This window comes from Myzus persicae, unplaced genomic scaffold (assembly GCF_001856785.1).
Source record: "Myzus persicae strain clone G006 unplaced genomic scaffold, MPER_G0061.0, whole genome shotgun sequence".
NCBI classification, from domain to species: domain Eukaryota; kingdom Metazoa; phylum Arthropoda; class Insecta; order Hemiptera; family Aphididae; genus Myzus; species Myzus persicae.
Genome location: NW_019103651.1, coordinates 10,174 through 37,823, shown reverse-complemented (window position 1 = coordinate 37,823; position 27,650 = coordinate 10,174). Strand labels below are relative to the sequence as shown.

Here is a 27,650-nt window from a genome sequence, read left to right as displayed (position 1 = left end):
AACTGATTTGATAGCCAAACAAAATTTTATATGCACTACGGCTGATATTTGGTCTAGCAATAACAAAAGTTACTTAGGTGTGACTTGTCACTTTATTGATGAGCATACCTATGTTAGATATTCATATGTTCTTGGTTGCAGAAGAATTAAAGGTAGTCATACATATTTTAATATAACAGAAACTATGAATGAAATAACTCATACATATAATATTCAAAACTCTAAAATATCACATACAGTAACTGATAATGCTAGCAATTTTGGCAAAGCATTCAGAACATATTCTTTAAAATCTATTGGTCAGGAGTCTTTAAATATTAATAGTGATAACTGGTTTGGCGATGAAATTATATGTGATGATGATCATAATACTGGAGAAGAAATTGATTATTGTAGTGCAGATTTTGATACTATAGATTGGTCCACAATGGTTCAGAATTCCGAAGATATGGAAAGTGATGATATATGCTTACCAGATCATTACATGTTCTGCATATACACTTATCTAATTGCAACTGTTGATGTAGACAAAATCTCTGACAAGTGTTATACAATTAATTCTAAATGTGCTTTTAGTAAATTATGTAGTTTTTGGAATCTTTTAAGTCGAAGTACAGATGCCTCAGACAAGGTATATGATATCTGTGGTTGCAAATTTCCTGTACCCGTTGTTACACGGTGGAATTCATCATTTGACGCTATAAAAAAAATAATTGCTCACAAAGAGACTGTACTATCTTCATTTAATGATTTGAAACTTCAACAACTAAAAAAAAAAGATTGGTCATTTTTAGAAGAGTACTGTTTGGTTATGGAGCCGCTTGCTATTTCACTTGATAAGATACAAGCAGAAAAATCTTGTTTTCTGGGATATGTTGGACCTACGATAATATCATTAAGACTTTTATTAATTCAGCAAACCAATTTAACATATTGCAGATGTTTAGCCCTATCAATTATTAATAGTCTAGAAAAAAGATTTAATTTTATATTTGATTTAGAAAATATTAAAAGCAAGCAATATATTATTGCTTCAATATCACATTTTAAATTTTAATATTTTTTATTATTATTAATAATTATGGCATAAATCTAGTTTAGGGGCTAAGCAATTTTTTCAATTTTTTTTATCAATACTTATGTAACTCGACGAGTTAAGAACGATGGTGCAATCAGAATTTGTCGCTCTCGTTTAGTTCCGAAGTTATGGCCCTCCAAAGTTTTTGATTTTACGTTTATATGCACTTTAAGGTCTGATCAAAGGGACAATGCAACTAGACAGAGAACGAAATACCAATTAAGTGGTGCGCTCTACTGTCTCGTTACCGCAACAACAATATAACTTTCAGCACTCTCAGGAGTATCTAAAACTCCTTTAGACCAAACGGAACTGCCAGAACAATACAGAACCAAATATATAAATTATAAAAAGAAAACACCATCATAAAAATAAGCTGGATACCAAGTCATATAAATATAACAGGAAATGAAGGAGCTGATAAACTCGCGAAAGAGACTATTGTTTCGCAAAAAGCAATCCCATGTCAAGTTTATTCATTAACTGACATCAAACAAATAATTAAAAAAACAAATCTCAATATCTGGCAAAACGATTAGAAAATATCTAACACCAAATTAAATGAAATAAAAAACCATATTCTCCCTCGGCCAAACAACACACTCACTAGGAAAGAAGAAGTAGTCATCAATGGGCTCAGAATAGGACATACCAGATTAACCCACGCTTTCCTAATGAAGAAAGAAGACCCACCCATGTGCCCGACCTGTAACGATCCTATGACAATCAAACGCATCCTCACTGACTGTAGAAAGTATGAATTACAACATCAAAATTGTAATCTACCCCCCCCCCCCCATCTTACAAAAAACCTTAACATCGAAACTAGGAATGTTCTTAAATTCCTCAGGGATACAGAACTTTTCAAAAAAATTTAAAAAAATTAAATCCAAATAATATATATTATAAGTATAATGTATTACTATCAATTTAACATAATATCTTATCGCCTTGTCTCAAGCCATTCTTGTATTCGAATAATGATGATGATCCTCATAAGAAACGTATTCTACAGCAAGTTTGTTCATTACACATCTATATTTAGATATAGATATTCATTTCATAATATTATTGTAATGTAACAAAATAAAATTATGCTATAACGTGAATTATGAATATATTACCCTATTCAATTCTAAGAAAAGCCATTATTCAAGGGCAGATACAGGTCGTTCATATTTTCCACCTGGATTATCTGTGAGTGAAATGTTTTTACTTTGGAAAAATAAAATTATAATAAATAATTCTAAAATAAATATAATTCTTAAATAAATAATTTATTCTCAACAAGTAGTTCAAGGCTCTACAATCTTACATTTGTTTTAAACTCAGAAAAACAAAACTCTGATAGTTGTTATATGTACACATGGCTTGAAACTCAAAGTGGGAGAGGTCCGAATGAAGTTGCATCTGTGCTCATTGATTTTTAAGAAATGATTGACACAAAGTTTCAAAGTCAAAATAATCCTCCTACTATTATCAACTTGTTTTCTGATTCCTGTTTGGCACAAAACAAGAACCAATATGTAATGATTGCATTATTACATTTTGTTAACTTTAAGGCCAAAATTATTAAAGAAATCAACCATTATTTTCCAGTTTGTGGACACAGCTACATGCCACCCGACCAAGTTTTCGGTCGAATAGAGAAAGACCTTAGACAAATGGAAAATATAATTTCTCCTGAAGAATATTATAATGTTTTTAAGAAATGCACTACTATCAAAATTTTTGATAATTACTAATCTATTATGGATTATAAAGAAGCAACTAAAAAAAAATATTAAAAAAACAGAATTCAAAAGTACTGAACAAAAATGTTTTGCTTATACCCAAGGAAAAAAACTGTTGGTATTTCTCAAACATACGAAGGAGAACCAATTAGAGTTCCTGTACTAAAAAAAAAATGGAAATTTGGAAAATATAGGATTGGTTGAAAAACTACCTAAAACTAGTCATGTAAAACCACAGAAAAGGGATGATGTAAAAAGACTGTTAAAGTATTTCAACATACCACCAGATGCTTAAGATTTTTATAATTATATTTTAAATGATGAAGTGATTGAAACATCAGCTGAAGTAGATAGCCAAGAGTATGAAGATGATACATTTTAATAAAGTACTATGCTTAAATAACTAATTTCTAGTTGATAATTTATTATTTTATATTTTTATACTCAAAAATACTAAAATGTATTTTTATACTACATATTATATACTTTGTTATAATGTGTTATTTATTAATATTATTATTTTGTTTGATATTTTACCAAGGTAGGTAAATAAATTATTATAATATTATAACTCATTTCTAGTCCATAAAAGTTAATTTATTTGTTACTCTAAAATGTTACTAAAATGTATTGTTATACTACTTATTACATAATGTTTTGTAGTTATAATATGTTATTCATTATTATTATTATTACTAATATGTTGTTTGAAATTTTACCATGGTAGGTAAATAAAACAAAATAAATGTGTAAATTAAGTTTAAAAATATATTGTTATATTATGTTATCAGCAGGGTTCGGGACTTATAGCATTTGCATACTTTTTTTATTTATTGTAAAATGTAGCAGAGTGCGAAATAAATTCATTTCTCAATGCAGTGATACCAGATCTAAAATTTGAATGTGCATATTTTTGCATATTTCATACATATTGCCGGAAAGTGCTTATTTTGCATATTTTGGAAAATTATCCAAAATTTCAACCAATCTAAAAAAGAAAATAGTAATGCAACCTTTTGTACCTATTTTACTATACCTGTACAACTCGCAACTCTTTATAATTATTAATAATATGTTACGGTACGAGCAATACGATAATTATATAATGTTTTTATAAAACGTTCTGTGAAACTTAAGGTATTCCCGGTAATCATAGTTCGGACGGCTGGCAGCCATTAAGGCAATAATAGTTATTTAATAATTCCGATTATTTGTTCAGTCCGCAACGTTTATCCGTCGCCGTGTATTCGCCTGCGTGCTTGTAATCGTGTACATTTTTTCGTAAACATAATATTATAGGTACTCAAAATGGGGAAAGTAAAACAATCCGCTAGTGCGCGTTTGAGAAACTATGTATCTGAATTTGGATCTGAAATATTATCTACTGATGGGTTTGTATTATTTTGCAAAGTTTGTGAATCAAAGATTAATTTCGAAAAAAAGTTTAACGTAAGCCAACACATTCGAACTGAAAAACACGTAAAAAGTGCCAAACGACAAAAAGATCAAGTTCAAAGGAAATCACAACAACTGTTAACCAATCAACCTACCAAATCAGATTTCAATATAGATTTATGCGAAGCAATGGTTGCCGCGAACATACCGTTTAATAAACTTTCAAACACAATATTTCGTTCATTTTTAGAAAGTTATACGGGTAAAAGTATTTCATTTGAAGCTACCTTACGAAAAGGATATATTGACGACATTTATAACCAAGTAATGGATAAAATGAGAATTGAAATTGGAAACAATCAAATTTGGGTGTCAGTTGTTGAAACATGTGATGTACAAGGACGATGTGTGGCAAATGTTATTGTTGGAATTTTAAAGTCAGATTGTGTTGGTCGTTCATTTCTACTGCACTCAGAAGAGTTAGAAAAAACAAATCATAATACTATTTGTAAAGTTTTTAATAAAGCAATGACCATTTTATGGCCTGGAGATATTATGTACAACAACGTCTTACTGTTCTTATCCTACGCAGCTCCTTACATGGTAAAGGCCGGTTCAGTTCTCAAAAATTTATATACCAAAATGATACACACCACTTGCAGTGCACACGCACTTCATCGGATAGCTGAAGAAATTCGTGGACAATTCAATACTGTCGACGAGTTGATATCAAACATGAAAAAAATTTTTCGTAAAGCCCCATACCGTGTTGCTTTGTTTAAATCGATAGCTCAATGAATAAGATTACCACCAGAACCTATCTTAACACGTTGGGGGACATGGCTTGAAGCCGCAATTTATTACTGTGAAAATTTCCAAATAATATGTAGCGTAATAAATGCCCTAGACGAAAATGATGCAGATAGTATTAAAAAAGTCAAATTATGCTTACTGAAACCAGGATTGGAAAACAATTTGGCTTATATCAAAAGCAATTTTCAAGTCCTTACAATGGCCATTGTAAAATTACAAACAAAAAACCTTCCATTGGCCGATTCACTTACTGTTATTCAAGAAGTAAAATCGAAATTTCAGTCATTAAAAGGAACTCAAGGAAAAGCAGTACTTTTAAAACTACAAAAAGTTTTTGAAAATAATGAAGGTCTTAAAATGCTAAAGAAAATATCAAACATTTTAGAAGGAGAAGATGAAATTTCGGATATGAGTCAATTTCCTGAAGATTATTCATGCAATGACTTTGTATACTTTAAATATGCACCGACCACTTCAGTGGACGTCGAGAGGTCATTTTCATCGTACAAAACTCTGTTATCCTACAATAGAAGAGCATTTACATTTGAAAACTTGCGGAAACATTTAATTATTCAATGTAACCATGAAGGTAAGACACATAAATGTAAAATTATTTATTTATTAAATTTAATTTTTAATTTTTCCCATCATTATATAGTTGACGAATAAAATTCAAAAAACTCGGAAATTCAAGAAACTATCAGTTGATTTATTTTAAAAAATTTTTATGTGACACTAATTGTAATAAATGATTAAGTTATTAATAAAATAATAAATGCATATTTTTTAATTTTTTATGCATATTCTAGGGTTTTTAATTGCATATTTTAGCGCTTATTATTGTGTTTTAAAGTGCTATAAGTCCCGAACCCTGGTTATCAGTAACTCCTTAATCTTTTTACCATTTCATTCTTTAATTTTTTTTCATATTAAAAAATTTGTTTAAAAATGTACTTTTTCCGGAATAGATGAATTCCATCAAAAATAATTTTGCAAAATGGACTAATTAATAGATTTTTTTACAAAATGTTCGATTTCCGGAAATAGTACGTTTTGTTTAAAATTGTTTATAGTTTTTTCAATACGTACTTATTCCAAATTTAATGCAAAACGTACTTATTCCGGAAAAGGTCCGTTTTGGAGAAAACGATTTTTTTTATATTAAAAAAGAACAATAAATAAATTAAACAGAAAAGAAATTAATTTATAAACAATAAAAAAATATTTTTTTAGATTTTTTTAAAACCCTCCGGGATGGTCTAAGCCAATTCAAAATACCCTAAGCAGAAAACCTGCTCTACTGAAAAAAAAATGGAAAAAATACGTTTTGCATTGAGGCCCCTCATATTGAATTATTACATTAAGAAAATCTAAGAATAGTTCCAGGGTCTGTTATAAGCATTTCAAACCTGAAGATATTATAACCGAGTTTGTCTCAGGCTCTGGAATAAATAAATACTGAGAAAATATAGGTATAGAAAGTATGGTTCAATTATATTTATTTACCAAAGACATTTCAAATCTTTGAAATTTTAAATTACTATACTCTGTCTCAAAAGAGAGCAATAACTTTTAAATAAAGTATAAACGTATGTTCCTTTTTCGTAGGTCCCGCTAGTTCCACTCATACATTACATTAACATCTTGATGAACGTTTACTTGTTGACGAAACACCTGGATCCGTTTCAGTATGAGCCAGAGTTGGCGATCGGACTATTCGTATGCGTACTGTACGGCATGAATAACAGCGTTGAGGGCCTGAAGCAGAAAGAAAAACCGAAAAGGAATCCACCGAGCTCAGTAGAGCCGGTACACCAGTTATAAACCACTTATTTATAGTTAAATATCCTCTTAGATGCTCTAATTATCTTAGAAATTAAATCATTTGTGTCTATTATTTTACTATAAGAATGCGCCAATACGACTACATCGAAAGTCAAAATAACAAAAAATTAAATGAAACCAAAAAATTTAATATAAGTTGGAAACAACACTTTTGATTTTCCACTTTACCATCACATGATGGTAGAAAAGTGTTGTGTTACCGGTTGCAGTTCCCAACGGACTGGAAATTCGGGACTAAAATTACATAAGTACATTGTTATTCAATACTGAAAAATGTTTTTCGTTATTTAAGAAATATAACATGTAGGTATACACAAGTATAATATTTTATATTTGCTATTCAAAAATAGGTGTCCTGAACAAAAGGATTTAAGGGACAAGTGGGTGGCAGCATTAAATAAAAAATATTTATTTTCACCATCCATTCACACAAGGATTTGTAGTCAAGTCAAGAATATTTTAAATTATTACATTACGATCCGTCTTCATCACATCAACAAAAGTATTAATGAAAGAGATGATAAAATCAGGTCATACTATACAAAATTAATTTTATTTAAACACCAGTAATAGTATTTTTTAAATGATTTTACAAAATTAAATATACTGTTTTTTTTACCTTGTTTATAATGATTATATTATGGTTTAACGAAAAAATCTTTGTAATATAAATTTTGTTTCTAGAGTATCTGAGTATTAATAAATGTAGATTACATACCTGTCGTTAACCTACATCACAGTGAAAACAACAATAGTAATTTAATTTCGATTAATATAGTAATATAATATTATAATATATTTTGTATTATAATTATTTATTTAAAATATCAAAAATCATAATATTTAACACGCCTATTATTGAATATAATTCTATTAATAACTTTTTTTAAATAATGTTTGGTTATCATATTTTGATTTATTAGTGCCTGTGCAATTTTGGACTATATTATATTCTGTAGTTTTTCGATTTTAAATTTTCTTTTTTTGGTTTATAATAATAAATAATACAACTTATTTTCTAGTGCATATAGTTTATTAACTTTAGCATATAAATATCTGTTGACTTTGCCAGTAACTCAAGTTCTCAAGTTTCTCATGAAAGTACTTTTTCTACCCTTAAATATTTAAAAAATAGATTGAGAAATTCAATGACAAACGATAATCTAGAAGCATTTGTGTTGATGTCTATAGAAAAATCAATTCTAACGGAAATAGATAATGATATTATAATAAATGAACTGGGTACTAAAAGTAATCTTTTAAGCAAATTATTATTGTAATTACATTAATAAATAGTATTTGTTAAATATGTGTGTAATTGATTCTTAATAAGTATAAGTTCTGTTTTATATTAAATAAGAGGACACGCTAAACAATGTTAAGTATTTGTTATCATTTTGAAACTTTAAACTTTAAACCGTATAATTTGTAGATTATTTACAGCTAAAATCAAATAAAACTAATAACATTTAGTTAAAAAATTCCAAAAGATTGGTTGCAAAAATATATTCACTAAAAAAAATATAAAAATGTGTTGAAACTGAAAACAATATAAGAAGACATATGTGATGACACGCCATTTATTAGCCAGAACACCAAAGGTACATTCCACCGTCCTTCATGCCCTTGATAGATTATAGTTGAATATTCGTTTGGTATCATTAAGACCACGTCCTGGGTATGGTCTTAAAAGGTTAGAATGTAAGGCGAATGTCTCGTCTCCAATACATACAAAAGGCTGAGGATGTTCATTTGTGTTAGGTAAATTTGCTAATTCTGGTAGTTGGAGTTGATTTGAATAAAGTTTTTTTCCAAAACAACTCTCTTTAAATACATTTGAATCGCCCTCTTTTCTATAGGCACCAACATCAATTGCAATACAACATAAGTTGGCATCAGCAAATGCCATCAACACAATCGAAAAATACTTTTTGTAGTTGAAGTATAATGAGCCTGAATTGTTTGGACCTTAACATCGAATATGCTTACCATCTATTGCTCTTAAGCAGTTAGGAAAATTAGTCTTGTCATAAAAAGTATTAGCAATTTCAACCCATCTTTCTGTTGAAGGTTCTGGCAATTCTTTTAGTTGTAAAACCATCCATAAAATCGTATAATGTCTCTTTTAAGATTTCCCTAATAGTACACCGAAGAATGTAAAAATCAAACAGTAATTCACCAAAACTTGTACCAGTAGATTAACTTAAAATAAAACAAATTTATATAGTTAATATTTTAGGTTAAGACTATTTATTTTATTATAATTCACCGACCAAATAATTGCAGTTATTATTATCTACCTACTATTATTACTATTTCATGATTCTTATGCATTTTTAATTTTCTTTTAAAAACTAAATAGTAAAAGAAATGAAAAATACATGGTGTCATATTCGTGATAATTACTCTAAATTTATCAACCAAGGAAAAAGTGGTGACGAGGGAATTTCAAAAAAAAATATGTATACGCTGATGCATTAAATTGTTCGCAACAAACAGTGAAAAAAAGAAAGTAAGTTCTACTTTAATTTTAAATACATTATTATAGACAAATTGCATATAATACACAATAGTCTTAGATTCTGAGTGGACCTATAATATATGTATTGATTTGACAATGTGTGTGTACTGTGTATGCGTGTGTTTATTTTTAAAATTTAAACAAATATTAATAGTTGGGTCTACTTGAAAATATATAATACATGGCTCCTAGTATACAAAGTGTAACAGAACTGACAAAAAAAAAAATTGATCTTAAACGTATGCTAAAATCTGTGAAAATTATATGGTTAGTAAAAAATTTAAGAAATATACTCATGTCAGGAAATTCCGAAAAATAATATTTTGAAAAAAGTTTTCACGTTCTAAATTGATGTATACTTACTCGAAAACATTTTGATTTTAAAAAAATTCTAAAAAATAAACTACTTGACTTAGATAAATGTTTTTACTATAAAAATTCTTCTTAATCAATAATCAGATTTAAAAATTGGCCATTTTGAATTTTTCCAAAAAATTAAAATTAAAACATTATTATTTTCAGTATTAAAAACGAAAATGTTTTTTTTATATTACACGTGTGCGCAAGTGATCATAAATTATGTATAAAATAGTTTAGATATTAGATAAATTTTTTTTTTGATAAAGGTAGTCAATCTTATGAGAAATCTTGTGTTATATTTTCAAATCTTGGATTTAAAAAGAAAAATTTTTATGAATTTCTAACTCAAAATAATTTGCACATTTTCGTGATTTTTACGTATTTTGTCAATATTTGAACTTAAAATGTTTACAAAAAATAATTGTGACAACGGATTTTTAATATTTTTCATACACCAATGTAACAATATATTAGGATCCTTGTATTAAATTTTTAAGCTTTTTTACCCAACAAATAAAATTTTATTGACATCTATAGAAAAAAAATATAAAAAAAATTGAAAACTGAAAATGTCCATAAACAACTCAAGATAAATCAAAATATTTTAAAAATGTTACGGTGTATCGAAATGCCAAATATAATCTAAGAAATCTTAAAAGTCTATTATTAATTAATTATTATATTTTATATCATATATTACTCATATATTTTATTTAAATTTGTACACTATTAGTAAAAAAAAAAAAAATGCCGAGACTCCTTTCCAATTAAAATTGTTGCGTATGTTAGAAAAATCCGAAGATGTAGATCCTGATGTAGCGCTTTTAATGAGTTTTTTAAACCACATAAAAAAATTATTTGATGAGCCATAACTGGATTTTAAAACACACGTAATTAGTTTTTTCAAATCTCACTCCAAAACAGTACCACAACCACACAATTTCCAGAACCCTGTTCATACATCCAAGTCAAACAAACCTGTACCAGACCTATCTAATCATAGTATCTACAGTATAAATCCTTTGCAATCCGAAGTTCCGTATAGTTGTTAAGCAAATTATCTCAATAATCTCAACCCTTCTCTGCATCATAACATAGGAACACCATCAACAATATCCACTTCATTATCCACATATCATCCATCAGATATTTATCAGCAACCTTCTACTTTAACTACACCAACATGGCAACATCCTCAACAATGCCACCTATATTTAATCCTTCTTTACTTTCTGACCCCCTTACAGATCCTTATAAAAATATTAGTGATTAATGATTATTATTTAAATAAATATTAATTAATAGATTGTATTATTTTTTATTATACCGGGTAGGTATGTTTGAATAAACAAATAAATATTTTAAGTTGAAAAATAATTTACTTTTATTCCTATACCAAGTACCTAAGTACTTATAAATAGTGTTAGCTATTATTATTTTTTAAACTATTAATTGTTTTTTTGCATTGTTATAATTTAAACTATGACTCTAAGAATACTTAAATAAAAATAAATGTTTAATCTAAAATATTGAAATAGATTTTTTTAATTATATGTACAAAATATGTGTCGGCCACTCGGCCTTGCTCACCAAAAACTCCAGGAGCCTTTATTTTTAGGTCCCATACTTCACAAAATTTTAATAAACTTATCAAAATTTAATCATCAGCATGATAAAAATGTTACAGATAAAGTTATTGAGGCGTTCTTTAAGAAAGTATTTATGACACTTTTAGAATACTTTTAATAAAGTACTTTACAAGACTGGCTTAATATTGGTGGATTGATATATAGTGCTGAATATTGATTTTATATTTTAATGTACCTATTTAAGTTTAGAAAATATATGTAGTACCTACCTACCTATATGTATTATGTTATAATTATATGTTATTTTCCCAGTTTAAATAAAAAAAAAATTTTAATATCACTTACCTCAGTGTCACTGTCAAACCCTCTTCTGCCGAAATTGCATTTCGAAAAGATTATTTTTTTTTGGTAATACATTCTCGTATATATTCCAAAAGTACATCAAACGATTTTATGGACATTCGGTAATACTCAAAAAATAATGAAAATCGTTGTGATTTTTCTCGATTCACATTTAATGGATGAACCCAAAATTTACGCTGCACGGGCTCATCTAGCAGTTCAAGTGCTCCCGCAATGCAAACAGCTTTTATTTTTTTATTCATTTTTATTATTAATAATATTATAATAATTGTAATTATAATATTAATAATATTAAATTAATTGTTTTACACAAGATAATTATTAAAATGAAAACTAAAAAGCGCATATGTTCACTCAAAATCCATGTTCAAGCAAATGATCATTTTCAATACTGTAATAATTGCATTACTAGATAGGCGTATAGGTCGAAATGTAGGTGGAAATAAGGGTACCGTTTCTGTGGCAAAACCGCAATAGTATGGCGACAATGTCCCTTCCGGTTTCTAATGAACGTTTTCACCGGTCCGGTGAAACCGGAGTAGCGTGGCGGGGCCCTACAAATTAAAATTAAATAAATATTATACAATATGTTATTAGGTTAATAAATGTTGATTTCATTTTAATAATGTATAGTGTATACATTACAGTATACATCACATACAATGTTTTTTCAAATGCATACCTAACCTAACCAATAGATCACTGGTACTTCCTGGTTAATATATGGATATCTAATCAAGTAGCATATCACCACACAGAAATATTACATACAACTAAGATGTTTCTACTATGAATTTAAAAATGTCATTGTGTGTATAAAATATAATAATGTACTCTATAAGTCTCAAGTACCCAAAAACGTACTTTTACTTTACCAAATTTGAACTTAAAATGTCTATACAAAAAATTTGACGTATTATTTAGTTTTATTGGTTACATCATGAAATATTTATGAGAATCATTGTTTTCAATTTTCAATTCTTACCTATTAAAACATTTTAAAATTTTTTAACTACAAAATAATTTGAAAATTTTCGAGATTTTGATAATATTTGTCAATTTAATATAAATATACGTACATTTAAATATAAGGACACAATGATGATTAATCAAACCGTGAACACTCATCGTTCCAAAAAACTATTAAGTTTTTTCGAAATATTTTTTCTATCATGTCTCGAAGTGTTGCTATCGAAAAAATATTCTATGCAATTTTGTCAAAATTACCAAATATCTCAACGGCTAAATCGCAAGGCCGTTAGTTCCAATCCAAAACCAAAAGTTTGTGGATTTTGGATTTAATGGATCGCGAGGACTGGGGGTACAACAATTTTAAGTACCGCCTACCCCACACGTACTTTTGGCGGCATATTGGCAAGCGTACAAGTGTACTGAACGGCCGAGGCGGACATGCGGAGGTTACCGACAGACCTCCTCGCCGCCACGGAGCTAATAATAATACCTACACATCGCTACGCATGTTTGCGAAACGGCCGCCGCCGCCCGCTAAGTAGGAAAAGCGCCGGTGCCAGTGATTTTCTATTACTGTACCTTACTCGTACTTTGCAATTTTTTTTCGTTTGTTGTCACAATTGGCATTGACATTAGGATTATTTGGGTCAGCGATTTCCGCCGTATTTCGACACGCGCGGCTCTACAAGATCGACGATCCGATCGTCGTCGCCTCCAGTGTGTGTGTGTCGCGCAGTCAGCACAACAACCGCCGCCGCCCCGTCCGCGAGTAAAACTTATTACTTACATTTTTTTTCTAATAAACTGCCGAATCAAACCGTCATGCGGTCTTCGCAGGAAATTGTCCAAGCGGGACGGCAAGTGTTCCCGTCGCCCGACTTCAGTTCCAACGGCGCCATGGCCGCGGCCGTCGTCGAAGGTATAATCCATAAATATGATAATCTGTCCGCACAAGTAGAATCTGTCGGGATAATACTCAGTTGGAAACATTTGGGCTGCAATCGTATTTTGTGCTGTTACACGAGCGAAAATTTGATTTAATTATTTCTAGTTAAGTGAACTTGGACACATAGTCTTAAATCAATTTTATAATATTTTATAATGTATGTATGTATACTTTCATAGTGTCCATATAAATCCAACTAAACCCAAGGATAGAGGAGGGGCATTTTTCATTAAATATACCACCTAAAAAACACATTTTGTTTGAACGATATTATAATTTTATAATTCACTAAATATTAAAATATAGGTATACTCTTACAATTTTTTAGAAATATAATACACATTACCCTAGAATAAACCCTATGAGTGTCTGTTATTCTCTATTCGTAAGTTACATAAAATAATGCTAACAAAGTCTTTCAACCATCCCGTGGGGGGACGGTAAAAACGTCAAAACTTTCCTTTAAGCGTACGGTGGGCGGCTCAAATAACAGCTAATCTATTTTAATAGACAATTTGTTACGCGGTCACTTTTGGATAATGCCCAGTAAAGGTTCCTATCGATATTTTTGGTAGAAATAACTGTGGTCGTGATAAACGTGTGCGCAAGCCCGGATTTCGTTTCGCTGATAATTTTGCCCGGCTTTGCATTAACGCACTTAATAAAAATTACAAAGATAATAGATCTGTGTCGTTTTCTTTCCGTACATAATATCATAATATTGTACACACAATTTTTAATCTGATTTTTAATATTTTGTTTTTACCACCTACCTATCTAAGTTTTTTAACAAGACCACCATCTCATTACCTACTTTTTTTATAACAATAACTTTTTTCAAATTCCTAAATATAAACGAAATTGGAATGATTTCTGAAAACCATTTTAATTGAAATGATCGATTAATAAAAATTTGTAATAAAACGGTTTTAAAACTTTTGATTAAAATAATATTCATCTGATTTCATTAATTAATAGACTAAAGTAACATCCATGTTAAATATTTTAAAAGTGTAGGTAATTATTTTGTATGAATTTATGAGCAATAATTGTAGCCAACCGTTAAAGTAAATTTACAAGATACTTGGTCTGTAGGACTTTCAAATATATTATAGGTACATTTTAAAACAATTTTATACTTAATTAAATTTTAATAGGTATTTGGGTACCTACTAACTATTTTTAATTGAATTAAAAAAATTTGTTTTTCATTTTAGTTGAATAAATACCAATGTACCATTGTACCAATGTAATTTTTTTAAATTAGATTATTAAGTGGACGCTACCTATGCATTTGTTGTATCCGTCTTACCCACGTACGACATAGAACATTTTCGTTCACTAGTTTTAATAGTGTGTTGTTAGTTTTGATATTAGAGTGAATTGACCTATTATCAAAGTTTCAAATAAGAACATTATCTATGCTTAAGCGTCGGCGGATTTTTGGATATCTTAATTTTCAAGCGAGATATGAGCATTTTTGATTTGTGTTATTTCACATACTCGTATCTTGCTTGAAAACGAAAATATCGAAAATCCACCGACGCTTAAGTATGGAAATGTTCCTACCTAAATGTTTAATAATTCTTAAATTCACTTTAATATCAAAACTAACGGCACACTATTCAAACTAGTGAACAAAAATTTGCTATGTCGTAAGTTGGTAAGACGGAAACAACAAACGTTAGTATCATCTTAACGCGTATTAACAAATTAACTTTTCTGAGATTTAAAAAAAACACATATTAGGTATATAATATTATCATAAAACATTTGGAAAATCCGTCTTTTACATGATCAAATATTGAGTATCTTAAGTTTACTGTTATTTAACTATATATTACCTATAGGTATATTTTATTAACTGTGACTTTCAATACAAGAAAAATATGTAATGAATTGACTTGCATGAATAAATTTATTTGAAAGGTTCCTACTTTTAGATGTTTAGACCTAACCTAACCTAACCAAGATACTTTTTTGGACCAAAATATGGTTTTATTTAACTACCTACTTATCCAAATCCAATCAAAATATAGCTAATTATTATAGTGATTGATATTGGATATTTGTTTGATATACATTTTACTGCTAGAGGGCAACTAATCTCTTTTCGTATGTTTGAAAATAAAATTGTTTATATTAGTACTTAACTAAAATGGAATACTACAAAATCCCTACCAAATCTTTAAAAATTTAAAAATATATTTGATGTATATAAGATTACTGACGGTTAAATTTAATTCAAAACTTAATTAGAGTATTAGCATTTGCCAATTAATTTTTAAAAATGTATTTTTAAAAAAAAACCTTGTGAAAACTCTGTAAAAACATTGCATACCTATACATAGTCGAGGTAAAATCATATTAAACTATTTCGGTTTATAATAATATTAACATTATAATAACATTAACCTTTGTATGTAAATGATGAAAGGAGTATGTGTCCAAAGTGGGACAGAGTAGGTACTGCAATGGTAATAGGTATATTTTGGCAGTCAATTAGTCAGTCAACTTTGTTTAGAAGTTTAAATTACAATTTACGTATAATTTATTATGACTATGTCCATAAATCATTACATATACGTATATTTATTTTTGTAAGCCTGAGGAAGTTCTCTAGCAACCAACTTCGTCATTGATTAGGTTACTATGTGTTAAATTTTAATTCAATGATGCATACATGACACAATTATAAGCGGAGACGATCTGTCGGCCTTTACTACAAAGTATATTTTATTAAATATTTATATAATTATATTTCCTACACTAAATTATTTTACTATTAGTGACAAGGTAAATTGAATTTAATTAAGCCAAAAATATTTACATTTTTATATTACCTATTAATCATTGTGTTACTATACGTCTATACAGTATGTCCCGCTAGGAATTTACCCATTGCGATGTTTCCTAAGATAATAAATATATCATAAATATGATATATATCTATATCAAGTATTATTTTTTTTAAATATTTTATTATGAAGTCATTAGCCTGAAGAAAAACAGTATAAATATTTTATATTATAAAAATAAGCATATTAATTTAATAATTATATACATTACAATGTGCTTAACTAGTAAGGATAATTATAGTTACAACTTGTACCAGTACATATGAGAAATATTTAGATTTTATTTATTCTTTCAAAAGATAATGATCCTCAATGAACAGGTTCATGTGGTTGCCCACGAGATCTCATATTTAACTTGAAAAGTGATTTCAAACTTTGCAGTTAATATTAAGTTGGGCATTTAAAAAAATAGGTGGGTGCCACAAAAAAAATTTAAATATTTAAATTAGGAACAGTAACTAAAAAAAAAAAATACTACCTATAATTTTAACAGCCCTAATTTTATAGTAATTTTTTTCTGTGTGCATTTAAAGATAGTTGTGCGTTTGGATCGACAAAATACTTTTTGCTCTGCGGGCTCGGCGGCTTTTTGTCATGTGGAATAACTCACGCAATGGTCACACCCCTTGATTTGGTTAAATGTCGTTTGCAAGTTGACCAAGCCAAGTACAAGAATGTTGTTCATGGTTTCAAAGTAAGTAAAAGTAACTTATTCATAAACGTTACGAAGAAGTAATATAAACACCTCTTTTTTACGATTCATGTATAGCTAACACTGAAAGAAGACGGTTTCAAGGGGTTGGCCAAAGGATGGGCACCCACTTTCTTAGGATATGCCGCTCAAGTAAGTCAAATTCAAAATAATTTCTCATGCTTGTTCTTGTGTCTATAACCGGTGACGATCCGTTTTAGGGCATGTGCAAATTTGGTTTGTATGAAGTTTTCAAAGTCCATTATTCGGAGATGATTGGTGAAGAGAACTCATACGTGTACAGAACTGCATTGTACTTGGCTGCGTCTGCATCTGCCGAATTCTTCGCTGACATCGCACTCAGCCCAATGGAATCTGCAAAAGTAAGTTATACAATATTACTTAAATCGAAATAAAGTCAAATAGATCCACTGGGTCAGTGTATAGTTATAGTTGGATGGTCAAATAATAATTTAACATTAAAATATTTTTTGTAAATACGTATTAATTAATTCACAATAGTTTTTAACTATAGACTTATCTCCAAAGTTTGTGAATTTTTAAAAACGTATGCCAAAAATACCATGGACAATAAGTATTTTGAAACAGAACACTGTATAGCACTCTATAGTAAGGCCAGCGAAACTAGACGGGCGATTTTAGCGGCCCCAGTGGCGTTTTTCGGTAGGGCTATATAGTGTAGATGGCTCTACTGAAAAAACGCCACAGGGGGCGCTAAAATCACCCGTCTAGTTTCGTTGGCCTTACTATAGCATGATGGGCGGTGGTAAACTCTTCCGGTTCTATGGTAAATTCTCCTGATCTTTAAAATTAGTAAACTCTCCTTTGTAAATATTATGTTTTATGTCTATGTCATATAACACCAACTGTGTAATACGAATAATGCCTCATGCTCGACTAGATTGTTAGTACTGAAGTATTGTAGACCCGGGAGAGTGTACAGTGTCTTATCAGGTAGTATGAGAATAGACCCGGGAGAGTTTACATTTTACAATCACCCAGCGCGAGATGACCTAACCGAAACACCTAGCTGTTTAAACGATCTAGTTAAGGTCAAGTGATTAATTTATACATGTACCGTTATTAAACATACGCCTAACAACATTTATTGATCATATTGAAAAAAGTTTGGTTGAATTAATGAAACTGTCGTTAATATACGGACAGCAAATACGCCCATATATACTTACCATTTTATTTTAAACTTTAATATTGTGATTTGCAATTGTATCTATCAACAATTATTTTTAGGTATCAATAAAATTTATATTATGGTCTACTATAGTACTAATACTATAGTAATAAATCGGGAAAGTGGGTAGCACTTTGCTGTACATATTAAGGTGTCTAGGGAGTCACTGTAATGAACGTGTTAAATTCGAATTAAAAGATGTATAATAGTTGTCAATGTATTTTAGATCAATAAAAAAAAAAAAAAATTGCATTTGAACATTTCGTTGTGTGCATAAAATATAATTTGAACTTCAAACGCTTATAACAATTTAATTAGACTTTTCAGTAGATGTCGTGTTTTTATAAAGAAACATTTATATAAATTCCTAATTTAAAATAATTTGCAAGTTTTCGTTTACGTATTTTGTATGTTATTGTAAATACTTTAAAAAGACTTTTTCCAGTTGCATAGCCTGGTATCGATTAACAAAAAAGCTAATTTTCTTTAGTTTCCCAATCATATTTGTATTGAACAAAATTTAAAAATTGCGCCAAGTTTATCATGTCCGTTAACTTGTCAAACTGATTAGAAAAAAATTCACTTGATTTTAGATTTTACACATCAGTTGCCATTTCATTAATTCATCTTGATATAGTGTCATTTAAAAGTGTAATAGTTTGTAATTTTCGTTTTCATAATATTGACCATATCAATAACATCGGGTAGAATGAATTTTCAGCTATTGTGTGGGGCTTTGACACGCTAGTTAGCTCTAATATTCGCTGTTGAACGCCTTAGTCTTTTTGTTCACTAGTTCGTCAGAAATAGACATCGCATTTGGTTTTTTTTATATTTATTGATAAATATTCCAATCTCACAAGACTAATAAAACGTACTAAAAACTAACTTAATATCTTTCTACTTCTTCACATGAGTTTAACAACATATATCCAAGAATTTTTTAAGATTAGTTTTTTATAAAATGTTATTGAAGTTTTTATGTGCCTTATGTCACAAGAAACTGGTACATTTTGAGGGTCAATAAATAATTGCACTTCACAAGTGTCATGAGTGTTTCTGATTATTATATTATGTGGATTACATATTGTTATGTCTAGCGAATGTCTACACATCATATATTCTTGGTGTGTAAAAATTACGAATTTTTCATTGTCTTGACTTATTGCTAGATATTCATTTGATGGTTTGATAAAAATTTAATTAATATTTTTTATGGGTACCGGAAAGTGTGTTATGTGATATAGAATATAATTATCCACCTCACACAAAGGAATATATATAGTATAAATTAAGTACGTGTCCATAAATTTTAAGGAAATAGTCAATAGTTTTAAAAAATCAAGGAAGTTTTTAATTTTTTCTGGATTTTGTGGGATAGATAGATGCTTAGGCAGTTTAAAGCCGAACGAATGTACATCATATATTCAAACAGTTAAGTATTCAGATATCACTGCTGAAGCCTTTTCTAATTGTAGGAGTATAAAATTACCTAGTGATGTTAAAGAAATCGTTGAACTTAACACTGGGATTCTTTTTTCATTAGAACCAAATAAACTTACAAAAGAGGAATTTAGACAAAAGCCCTCAGAGAAAAAAATTGAGTTACTTTCTGTACCAAAATCCTTATATCTTTATCATATACTATCTAAACAAGATCTAATACAAATTTTAGAATTTTTAGGTGCCAAATTTTCGACAAAAAGCGAAAAAACAGAATTACGATTACCATTAATATCTATATTAAATAAAAATCAATTTGAGGACGATAACGATAGTGATCCAGATTTTTTACCTGTACCTTTTAATCTTGACAATAGATCACCCAATATAACGAGTACAAAAAAAGGATACTGATTTAGTAAACCCAAATAAAATAAGCACTCAAATCGAAACTTTAAACATGTCTAAACCAATTTTCTTCAAACCCGAATTTTACAATGGCGAACCCGATGAATGTGTTAACGACTTTATTGAAAATTATAATCTGATATCTGTAGCGAATGAGTGGTCTGATGATAACAAAATAGTGTATATCCTGATTTATCTAAAGAAAAGTGCGAAAGCATTCTATCAAAATTTTACAATAAGTAATCCTACACCAACATGGAGTCTTTTTGAAGCAGCACCTAGAGAATATTTCATTTCACCGGGAAGAACCCGAATGCTTAAAGCGATATTATCAAACTGAAAATTAAAGTTCAACGAAACAGTTTCGCAATTTTTAGCTGATTTTCAAATGTTGGCCCATAAGGTTAACCCAAATATGAAGGAATCGGAGAAAATTGATCTTATATTAGAAGCACTTCCTCCCGATTTTTATAACCCAGTCGCATTAATGAATAACAATACACTTTCTGACTTACAAAATAATTTGCGTAAGGTAGAATCCGCAAAAGCAACAGTTAACGAACGAAATAGCACTCACAATTTCGATGCTCTTAAAGCAGAAATAGAAGTATTAAATAAAAAATTAATAGAACAAAATGCTTTTGTTGCTAATCAATTATCACATCATAATAATAATCCGAATAAGTACTACAAAAGATATAGTAACAATAATAATAATAATCAATACAATGAAGAAAAAACCTTCACTGACAAAAATAATTTTAAAAACAATAAGTTTAATAGAAATAATTACTACCAGCCTAATACAAATTTTCCAACTGGACAACATTTTAATATAAAAAATTTCACGAATAACCACAAAAAAAAATATAAATGTAATCAAAGCAAAGTGTACAAAGTAGTAGAATTTATGTAGTAGAATAAAATTTATAATAATGTTATAATAAAATATAAATGTGCTTACTGGTGCAACGATATTCCTGGATTATTATGATAACATCGTAGGCATAATAAACAAGAATTATACATGTTTATTAAAAACAACAGAATAATAAGTAATAACAATTAATTAGCATATTATGTGTATAGTTCATTTTGAACAAACAACAATTATTAACAACTGTCCTTTAATTTTTTTTTTTTTTAAACTCTGGAATGTATTTAATATCAATCAGTAATCAACAACTAAATGTGCGATAGCTAGTCTTGTGCATGCGCACATCGATATCATTGTTTGAGCCTTGTCGTTTAAATGTGCTTCAATCTATCGTGGCATGGCTCCATCCATAGTATATGATCTAAGACTTATCATATATCATATATCTCAGAGAGCTATCACGTCAACAGAATGCTGATAGCGCGAGACATTTTTCGGTACAGTGTCGGTATATCAAAATACAGGTTCAGGAGCACAAGAGCGTTGTTGGGTTCATATCAGGGACGGCTACATTAATCGAAGCAGTGGCGAACTGGATGTTCACCTATTATGGAATGAGTTTAACTGGCATAAACCGATTTTACCCTATGGACCGTAACGTGCCCTACCAACAACCTATGTTGGTAGCCAAGCGACCTTAGTGATAACTAATTTTGGGCAAAAATGGGACCCGTATAATGATGGCAACCTCATCAACAACATCAGAGCGGTGTCTTTCAGAAAACAGTTCCAATATTCGTCTTGGAAAAATTTACCACTGGGATACGCCATTAACATAAACACGATGTGGGCCACTACCAGCATACTCACATCTGATGATCGGTGCATCACTAATCAGCGATACCCAATCCTTGCCTACCCACGTGTCATCTGACGCTGACACAGACTTCTTTCCTTTTTTTCTTTTGTCTCTTCAACGGTCAACACGATGAGCGAGTGAAAACCACCGTTTCACCGAGGGCGTCCTGGTGACGATGCCCAATACCGCACACGAAATGCATATTTTATAGTTACTGTAACTACACCTTGGCCGGTATTCTTTTATTATTATTATCATCACTATGTGGCATGTGTATGAACATATATTATTATTATATTAATTAATTATTAGTATTACGTACGACGATAACCCCAGTGGAGCCGCGCCATAATGCACGGTAGTAATCTACTTATATATTATTATAACCAGCTAATAACCAGTTGTTGGAAAAATGATAAAAATGTATAACAACAATTTATACCTGTGATCTATCAGTGACGCTAACACGAACAAAAATCATCGCAATAATAATCACAGTCAACAATACTGATGACAAAATGAACCATTTTAACCATGATGTGCGACCATCAAATACAGAAACGAGGGAACTCCCCAGTCCAATTAGATATCTATGTGTTCAAAAAAATTGCTCTGCCATATTTAGCACAATCTATGTAGAAGCAATTGTTAGGTAACTTTAAAAATAAAATTGACTTTGAAATAACCTTCACATACATTTACAAAATAATCAGTGTTCCATCCAACACTGAAGAACTTGCAATATTTTAATAATAATAATTTTTTTTTTTATTTATTGATCCTTATTATATAACACAGCAGCAAAGGCAATTAGTTAATATTTTAAATGCTAATTACAGTTTTTATAATTTTTGTAAAGTTTACATTATCTTAACGGTTACAATAACAATTATATTTTATCAATAAGGTTGGTTAGTTTTAAGAAGGTTATAATTTTCATATTTTGATCGGGGTTTGGTCCGAGAATTTCATCGAGTGTTTCCGTTAAGTTAAGATTTGTACGCTCATGTTGGTACATATGACATTCTGTAATGATTTGTATAAGGATTGTTATGTCACTTGGGTTTGTTTTGTTCTTAACTCTTTGAAGCCTAGTGGTTACTTACGCCATGAAACCACCTATGTTTCATATTTTTTCTAGTAGAAGCATAGTGGTTTTTATTCGAAACCACCATTCAATTATTTCAATCTAATCACTAGAATACGATCTATTAGATGTGTATATTTTGTTTGATAATATTCTATTTTTAAAATGTGTAAATACGATTTTATTGTCGGGTTCGGCGAAAAAACCAACATACATTCATTTCTGTTTCTGGATGTGTGCTTATCGGTTGTAAAACACCGGAATCATTATAAAACCTGTATGTAAACCTAAATGTACACTCTGTAGTGGGGGGGGAGTACCTATTTGCCACCTATTTTGGTGGTCGTGACACTTAAAAGGTTGACAAACGATGCTATAGATTATCAATTAATCACCTTGGTATTTTTACCTAGGTCAAACTAATTACCTATACAATTATTGATATAATCAAATATGGTATGTATTAAGGAACACATTGATTTTTTCATAAAAACAAACCTAGTTATTTTTAGTATTAGTAGTAATAATATTAATTTTATATTTGGTTGCACTCAAAATTAAAACAAATTAATTTAATTTAATTATGGTTTAAAAAAAATACTTTTGTGCAGACATAATAACTTATTTGTGGTAAATTCATTTGTTTGTTTTTTAGTAATTACATAATACATCAAAATACATTCAAAAATAAGTGATGTAATAAAAATAATAATTTTTAGTATTTAAGGGATTAAAAGCAGGAGAGGACTATTCTTAGTAAGCCCGCTGGACAAATACCACTGAACCGTATACTTTAAAAGAAAAATACATTTTTACCTCATGTTGACAAATGTCTACATACTACGGTTCAACAGTTCTTACTCACATATCGGATATATTATATTATTTTCTCTTCGTCAGTTTTGAAGAATCCCTTTTAAAATGTGTTTATTTCACTTCGTGAGAACAAATAACACGTGTGTTGTATCAATAGTAGGCTTATGATACTGCCACCGCTTTTACTTAACAAATATAATACTGCTTTCTGTCGAATTTTTTCATCATCATTATTTGTGTTTCTAAACAAACACGTCCGTCCCCTTTTTCGTGAAAATAAATAATGGGTTCGTAAGATGGTCCTTGTTATTAGATGCTTTGATAAAGATAAATTGTTATTTGTAGACATCTCAATTGTTTTTATTAGATTTTTAAAAGGGCTCTTTATTATGTATTTTTAACTCATAATGTATTAAATGTTTATGAACATAAATTGTAAATTTAATAAAAATAGTAAACAAAGTGAAGAGCGATAAATATTTTTAAAATTGTACCACAAAAAATATTAATAAAGTCGGGAATGTTAATATCAATGTCTTATAATAAATGGGTTTTCCATGTTTTGAAATAAAATTGTTTTTCTTGTGTGTGGATACAAATGTTAGGTAATATTGAATCAACAACAATTTTAATAATTTACAGAATGAACACCTACATAGCTACGTAACTGCATTTTTCTATATATATTAATAACAATATATATTTTATTTCTTGTTCTTACAGTAATAAAACATTTTTTCTTTGTTATCTTTGTTTAGTAATTTCTTGTTAATTTTACATTTAATGAACGTCATGTTATTATAATATAATTGTATGTTTTTGTCTGTAGGTCCGTATTCAAACTCAACCAGGATTTGCTAACACATTGAGAGAAGCATTACCGAAAATTCACCAATCCGAAGGGTTGAATGGATTTTACAAAAGTTTAGTGCCACTATGGATGAGACAAATCCCTTACACCATGATGAAATTCGCATGTTTTGAAAAGACTATTGAATTACTGTACAAGTATGTAAAGATTTTTATTGAACTGAATAACAATAAGGTCCTATATTATATAATTTATCTAGTTTATTATATAAATGTACTTTTGTCAAGAAAATTAATATGAAAAAAAAAACAATTTCGAATCAAATAATTTGGTTAGATAAGTCAAAATAACTTATCATGTGCGTACTTACCATTTTGTCTTAGTAATTTCATAGTTTTATTTATTCATATACAGAGTTCATACTCTGGACTAACGGACCATATTGTTACTGTATTTATTTAAAGCATTAATTGAGAACTATTTAAATTTGTATACAAATGTTTGATTTTATACTTATTGTCAGTTTTCAATGCAATCAAACACTAGTAATTATATTATTTACTTAGTATGATAATGGCTTTCAAGTAGGTGTTGTTATGAACTATACATTAAATGTTTGAGTGATTTGTATTTTTTTTTTTAATTGGTACATAGGTATTTATGTTATAAGTAATTGAGTATTTAAAGTTATATATGTGTCTGGTTTTAGATATGTAGTGCCTAAGCCTAGGGCAGACTGCACCAAGGGTGAACAATTGATTGTGACATTCGGAGCTGGTTACATTGCTGGTGTATTCTGTGCGATCGTTTCCCATCCAGCTGACACTTTAGTGTCTAAATTAAACCAAGCTAAGGGTGCCTCTGTTGGAGATATTGTTAAAAAAATTGGATTCATGGGTGAGTGTAGTTAATCGAAGTTCAATACACAAAATGTATGTTAAATCCAAAATAAATATGAACTGTAAGGAATGATGATAAATATTAAGGTCAATATTATGAGAACCACTAATGATTTTACTCACTTTTTTTGTATATTGTGTTGTTCACGAAATAATATTGTTTGTTTTATTTATTTCAAACTATTACCAAGAAACATTTTTACTTCTAGGATTATGGCAAGGATTGGGACCAAGGATTGTAATGGTAGGAACATTGACGGCTGCCCAATGGTTTATCTATGATGCAGTTAAAGTCTTCTTCAGGTTACCTAGACCACCACCACCAGAAATGCCAGAGTCTTTAAAGAAGAAATTAGCAATACAATAATAATATAATGTAATAAGAATAATGATGGTTGTAGAGAATGTTGAATTATTTAAAAATATATTAAGACATAGTTATTCAAAATAAATGTGTATAATTATCAGTGGCGGTTCTGGCATTAAATTTTAGAGGAGGCAACATTTTGTAACCCAGGCTAACCCATGGTGGGCTTTGCTCCCCCTCCCCCTTCATCAACAAAATTTTAAAAATATTAATTTTTTTTAATTAAAAAATACATTTATAATAATAATTAATAACAATAACATTTTTTTAATGGACTAGGATATTTTTATTCTTTCTAGTATCATACAAATAAAACAAATTATAGAAAATATACTTAATAATACCTAATATACATAAAATCAAGAAGTAAATATTTTATTATACATAATAACAAACAGGTACAATAGGATTAATAAAATAGCAAAATTTGTAATGAGGAAAATAAACAGTTAATATTGTTTTTATTATGTTTTATACATTAAATTAATAGTTCTGTCTTTTTGACTAGCATAAATATTTATAATATCATCATAAAATGGTTCATTTTGTTTAAGTTGCTGAGTTAGTAACTTTTCAATAGATATTGTAGAGAGACAGCTCAAGCGTTGTTGTGAGGTACTGTTTCTTAAATAGGTTTTAATTCTTTTTAAACAAGAAAAGCTTCTTTCAACAGAAACACTTGTTGACGGAATGGTCAAAATTAACACAAATAGTTTATTTGCTTCAGGCATAACATCCTTTATACCACTTTTTTCAAATATTTTAACCAAGTCATAAATATGTTGTAGATTTTGATACTTGTCATCATTGTATAAAACTTCTATTTCTACTTTTAATTTTTTTTCATCATGGAATATATCAGAATATGTTCTTTTTAGATTTTTAAAAGCAATGATGGGAAATTGGTTAGAATATTCTTTGAATTTTGATACATCAGCCAATTGTAAGAATAACAATCTATCTGTATCATTAAACCTTGTACGCAATTGCATAAGAATACTATCTATTATTTCATAAAATAGAATTTTAAAATTTATTTCAGTGTTTGAACTATTTCTTTTAGCTGTTGGAAACTTTGTTAGGGTAACTGCTTTACTAAAAAAATTTGAAAACTCTGTTTCATTCCTCTTTTTCTGTATAAGATCACAAGTTATATTAATTTTTCTGAGACAATATTCAATATCAAAAGATTTATTCTGTAATGTGTTAAATAAATTGTCAGTAATTAAAAATATGTCACTAAATATAAGTGCTAGGAAGGCAAATTCAAAAGATTTTAAATTTTTAGTATGTCCTATAGCACCACAAATAGATTCTGCGGAGGAATTAGGATTATTAATTATAGTTTCAAAAACTGTTTGAAATTTGGACCATTCATTAACCAATAAATGTAAAATTTTTGATCTTGATGACCATCTGGTTTGAACAAATTGGGGAACACGTTTTCCAATAAGTTCATCAGCAACATTAGTACGGGATGTAGAGTTGTGAAAGTAGGCAGATATACCAGTCATATTAGCAAAGAATATGCGACATTTGTCATTTAAACTACACCCATGTTGCAAAACCAAATTCAATCTATGTGCTAGACAGTGAGTGAATAATGCATTTGGTGCAATAGCTTTGATTCTGGCTTGTAAACCCGTTATGTTGCTTGCCATGACACTAGTACCGTCATAACATTGACCAATTAACTTTTGTTGAAT

The 27,650-nt window shown here is 29.2% G+C and overlaps 1 protein-coding gene and 1 pseudogene across 1 annotated transcript; one reads left to right on the top strand and one right to left on the bottom strand.

Moving 5' to 3' along the window:
* Positions 1 to 8,482: 8,482 nt before the first annotated feature.
* Positions 8,483 to 9,013, bottom strand: LOC111034971 (annotated as a pseudogene).
* A 4,478-nt stretch (positions 9,014 to 13,491) lies between these two features.
* On the top strand, positions 13,492 to 26,044 carry LOC111034979 (phosphate carrier protein, mitochondrial-like). The gene is made up of 7 exons (XM_022316444.1): positions 13,492 to 13,588; positions 17,007 to 17,167; positions 17,243 to 17,317; positions 17,386 to 17,547; positions 24,697 to 24,875; positions 25,388 to 25,575; positions 25,787 to 26,044. Exons 1-7 carry the CDS (start codon positions 13,492 to 13,494, stop codon positions 25,942 to 25,944), a joined length of 1,020 nt encoding a protein of 339 aa, XP_022172136.1. The 3' UTR covers positions 25,945 to 26,044.
* The last annotated feature ends 1,606 nt before the right edge of the window (positions 26,045 to 27,650 follow it).

What these genes read in the sequence shown, in the direction of transcription:
- LOC111034979 (XM_022316444.1), top strand. Translation starts at nt 13,492, where the DNA reads ATGCGGTCTTCGCAGGAAATTGTCCAAGCGGGACGGCAAGTGTTCCCG. An exon ending in TCTTAGGATATGCCGCTCAA is followed by an intron (nt 17,318 to 17,385) that starts GTAAGTCAAATT and finishes GATCCGTTTTAG; the next exon opens with GGCATGTGCAAATTTGGTTT. An exon ending in GCCCAATGGAATCTGCAAAA is followed by an intron (nt 17,548 to 24,696) that starts GTAAGTTATACA and finishes TTTTGTCTGTAG; the next exon opens with GTCCGTATTCAAACTCAACC.